Source organism: Terrapene carolina, unplaced genomic scaffold, assembly GCF_002925995.2.
Source record: "Terrapene carolina triunguis isolate 2854851 unplaced genomic scaffold, T_m_triunguis-2.0 Scaffold675, whole genome shotgun sequence".
In the NCBI taxonomy this organism is placed as follows: Eukaryota; Metazoa; Chordata; order Testudines; family Emydidae; genus Terrapene; species Terrapene triunguis.
Genome location: NW_020665026.1, coordinates 429,399 through 430,365, shown reverse-complemented (window position 1 = coordinate 430,365; position 967 = coordinate 429,399). Strand labels below are relative to the sequence as shown.

Here is a 967-nt window from a genome sequence, read left to right as displayed (position 1 = left end):
TCAAGTACGACTCCAAGTGGCTGCGAGGTGAGGGGGCCAGAAGCCACGGGGAAGCCCCGGCTGGTGGGGGGTGGGGGAGCAGCAGGAATACATCCGAATACAGGGAAGCAAATGACTCATATCAACGGAACTAGCAGGAACCTTAGCGCTAGCAGGGAGCATAAATTAGTGATTAGAGCTGGGGGCTGGGTGCCAGGACTCCTGGGTTCTGTTCCTAGCTCTGGGAGGGGAGTGAGGTCTGGTGGTTAGAGCAGGTGAGTCAGGACTTCTGGATTCTATCCCTGGCTCTGCTACTAGCTCTGACAAGCCCCTTCCCCACCCTTTGCCTCAGTTTCCCCCCATGTGTAGTGGGGATAACACTGACCCAGCCCTCGGGGGGCAGGGCTGAGGCATCCTGAATTAATATCTGCAAAGTGCTTTGCGCTCCTTATGTGGCTGGTGCCTGAGACAAACACATCTACCATAATGGCTCCTCCCCACGTCACCCCTTGTCTCTGCCCCTCCCCCCAGAGCCCCACTTCCTCCACGCCCTGGAATACGGGAACTACGTCTACTTCTTCTTCCGGGAGATCTCCATGGAATACACCACCCTGGGCAGGGTGAGTGCTGAGCGGGGGCCGAGGGGCCTCAGCGTGGCCGGGCCCCAAGGGATGGGGTGCAGCCATGGCGGGTAGGGGTTGGCATGCTGGCAGTCGGGGGCACCATGCCCTCTGGGGTACCCACAGTCCAGTGTGGCCATACCCCGGTCCCCGGACATGGTAGCGCCCTGACGGCCAAAGCGGCCCAGGCCCAGCACCTCCCAGCCTGGGCTTTGCAATGGGGCCGAAGGAAACTGGGCATCTAAATCCCATAGACAGGAAAGCTGAGGGGATCCCTGAATCCTTTAAGCCCCTTTCTAAATCCCTCTCCCGTTGCTGTCAGGGGGATGGGCGGGATACCCCGTTGCTCTCCGTGGGGGGATGGGCGG

At 60.5% G+C, this 967-nt stretch overlaps 1 protein-coding gene across 1 annotated transcript in view; it reads left to right on the top strand.

The window, feature by feature from the left end:
• SEMA6C (semaphorin 6C) overlaps window positions 1-967 on the top strand; it is a 30,810-nt gene that overhangs the window by 2,047 nt on the left and 27,796 nt on the right. Inside the window, exon 3 of the mRNA XM_029913494.1 lies at window positions 511-599. Within this exon, the coding sequence (XP_029769354.1) occupies window positions 511-599 (89 nt within the window). The remainder of the gene's footprint in view (window positions 1-510; window positions 600-967) is intronic.